Source organism: Radiomyces spectabilis (assembly GCF_025331425.1).
Source record: "Radiomyces spectabilis strain NRRL 2753 chromosome Unknown BYT42scaffold_20, whole genome shotgun sequence".
NCBI lineage: Eukaryota > Fungi > Mucoromycota > Mucoromycetes > Mucorales > Radiomycetaceae > Radiomyces > Radiomyces spectabilis.
Genome location: NW_026251945.1, coordinates 105,513 through 108,312, shown reverse-complemented (window position 1 = coordinate 108,312; position 2,800 = coordinate 105,513). Strand labels below are relative to the sequence as shown.

At 43.0% G+C, this 2,800-nt stretch overlaps 1 protein-coding gene across 1 annotated transcript; it reads left to right on the top strand.

Annotated features, from left to right (window-relative positions):
- Positions 1-1,029: 1,029 nt before the first annotated feature.
- BYT42DRAFT_618977 (uncharacterized protein) lies at positions 1,030-1,444 on the top strand (the record flags this gene model as incomplete). Its single annotated transcript, XM_051572346.1, has 2 exons — positions 1,030-1,354; positions 1,428-1,444. 2 exons carry the CDS (start codon positions 1,030-1,032, stop codon positions 1,442-1,444), a joined length of 342 nt encoding a protein of 113 aa, XP_051418090.1.
- Positions 1,445-2,800: the final 1,356 nt, after the last annotated feature.

Here is a 2,800-nt window from a genome sequence, read left to right as displayed (position 1 = left end):
CGAGCAATACGCACTTAATCGCCTTGAGGAACAAAGTTCAGATGAAGACTTGGCGATGACTCTGGTACGAATCACAATGTAGCCGCGATGTACAGCCGAATGCTCATATTAACGACAAAGGATTAGTGTTCAAAGCGACGCTGCAAAAGATCACTGAACGGTACTTCAGAGACGTGCGCGTCAAGATGGTAAGCTGTCGACAGCAGACAGTTTTTGTGTGTTCTGACACTAATGGTCATTTTAATTGGTTGCAGTATTCTTGTCGGCAGCAACAGTGTACATTCATGACTGCAATGATATGAGACGCCAGCCTTACTTTGGAGAACCCTTTTTTAACTTCTTTCAGTCGTTCATCTACGGTGAGTTTTTACTTTCAATGTGGAGGCGCGTTTCGCTGTACTGAAAAAAAAATATGGTTTGCTAGTCTTTATTTCCTTTTTCGACCTGCTTATGACAACGGACAGTGGCCTTCTTGATGGCTGGCATGAAGCAAATGGCAAGGTAAACTTATCAAAAAAAAATCAGCGATGTGATATAAGCATTGACAGCATATTATCGAAGCTTTTATTGTAGACAACTGGCATCGACCCTGAGACGAGCAATCAACAGCAACAGTTTTCCAAGAAGCAAGACAAAGATGTAGTTGGCGATGATATACCAGGTAAGAATTAAGAGTTTGGTTTTACCTGGAAGACCAAAGCTTTACTGATACAACTTTTTTTTGCTGTAAAGGGTTTCTGAGAATTTAAAACTGAAATGGCTTTGCTGTTGGTCCGGTTTTTGTTCATCCATTTGCTGGAGAATACGTCGCGATAACGGTGAACATGATCATGGCGATGAACGGTGGAACATGGAAGGCCACTCGTGACACTAAAAAGTTCCATCTTTGGTGGAGTGTTTTTTTTTTCACCCCTTTCGTTCTTTCCTCTCATTTCTTCGTCGCCTTTGATTTTTTTTTTTTTTTCACGATGCTGACATTACAACTGCGATTTAACTTCTGTCTTCTGTCACCTCGCTGATTCGACACTCATGGAACTCGTTACGGCAATTGCGGAACAAAGTCGAGGTGCTGCGTTGGAAAACGAAATGTTCACTGCAACCGCAATGACTTGTGCTCAAACCTGGCGACATGCAGGTACGAATGGTGTCAAAGATTCTCGCGACATGTTCTCAGCAATTAACCGACATGAACAATTTAGGATGTACGCACGAACTACCATCAAGGCGCGTTTATTCTCAATGATGACCCAGACGATAAGTGACAAATCTGGGGCGACGGTTTATTCGCCTGGCCTGGTGGTCCTGGGAACGCGATTTTACGAAAGTTCACGTTACGGAGATGAAGATAAAAATGGTAAGTTGTTGATGACTGATAGTGTTCTCCTGTTTGTGACACTAATGAGTGGTCTTGTTTGTATTATCACCAGATTCCGCCCGACGGTAATGGTGGCCCCTTTATTTATGGTTGAAGCAGTATGAGGTGCGATAAGCGCGACTTGATGTACATCTGCTGAAGCAATTTTGTGCAAACAAGTGGCAATCGTTTGACGCGTCTCGGTGATAGCTTTATTTTATTTCTCAATGGGTAAGTCCTTTGTTTTCTACTAAAGGTGCGTTTCCGATAACTCAAAGATAGCTTCGCTATTTTTCATAGTGCGTGAGAGAATCGTCGGCAAGAAATTCTATGATCAGCATGGCGATCGTTCATTATTACGAAAATGATAAGGTAATTAGGCGGAATGACTGGAGTGCATGCAGGTGCTGGCAGCTTATGATCAAAGAGTTTCACAGAAAAGAAAAGGCGGCGCCAATGATCATCGGTCCGAGCAATCAACAGCAACGGAATTCAACGATTGGGGGAGGCTCTGTATTTGGCGGTGATACATCAGGTAAAAATTAAAGTTTCTGTTTTACGTGACACACTGAGTGCCCGCATCTCCTTGCTGACGATATTTCTCCTTAAGGTTAACTTTACGGGTGAAAGTACAAGCCATCGTCCGTCTCTTCATTCTTTTCATCGCTGCTGACACTCACAGTATCATGGTTCCTAGCTGGCAAATGTATCAAGGCTTTTCCAAAACATCGTCAGAAGCATGAATGCTGGATGGTAAGTCATCGCAATGTCGACCACTCATGGATAGAACATCAGAGACTTACTTGTATCACGAAATAGGCTGATTTGTTTGGGGATGAAGGCATGTTTCCTTGTCATACCTGGCAATTTTTTCACGGCGGTTTTGGGCGTTGCATATGTGATTCACTTTGTTAATCCGGCACCCATGGCGAACTTGACAGCCGTTTTGGAGCGCTGCTTATGTGCCGGTTGAAGAACAGTCCATACAAGATAAATGTATCCCCTGCTGATGCAATTGAGGTACAGATGACTACTGAAACTCAATAAGATTTCGGCACTAAAGAAAATTCCGTGGTTAGGGCAAAGAAACATTTTGACGGCGCTTTGTTTATTTTGATCAATGTTGGCTTTTGTTTTGAGCTGTCTGTCTATGGTGAGTGTTTTTCTTAACAAAGTCACGTAACGTCGTACTGAAAGTGATGGCTTGGGTAGATTCTGACCGATGTACCACAAGGAGTGACATGTTACCGTGGTGATGACTGACTCTCCTGGTGATGGTTACCATGAAGGACAAGTCCAATGCAAATACCATGAGTATGTTCCGAAGCTTTCGTCGAAACTAGAAAGACATGCAACGAGCGCGCAAGAAATCAATCAACAAAACCAGTTGTTTTCACTGCTGAGTGCAAGGTAAGATTAAGGTTTCTGTTTTACGTGACAGACCAA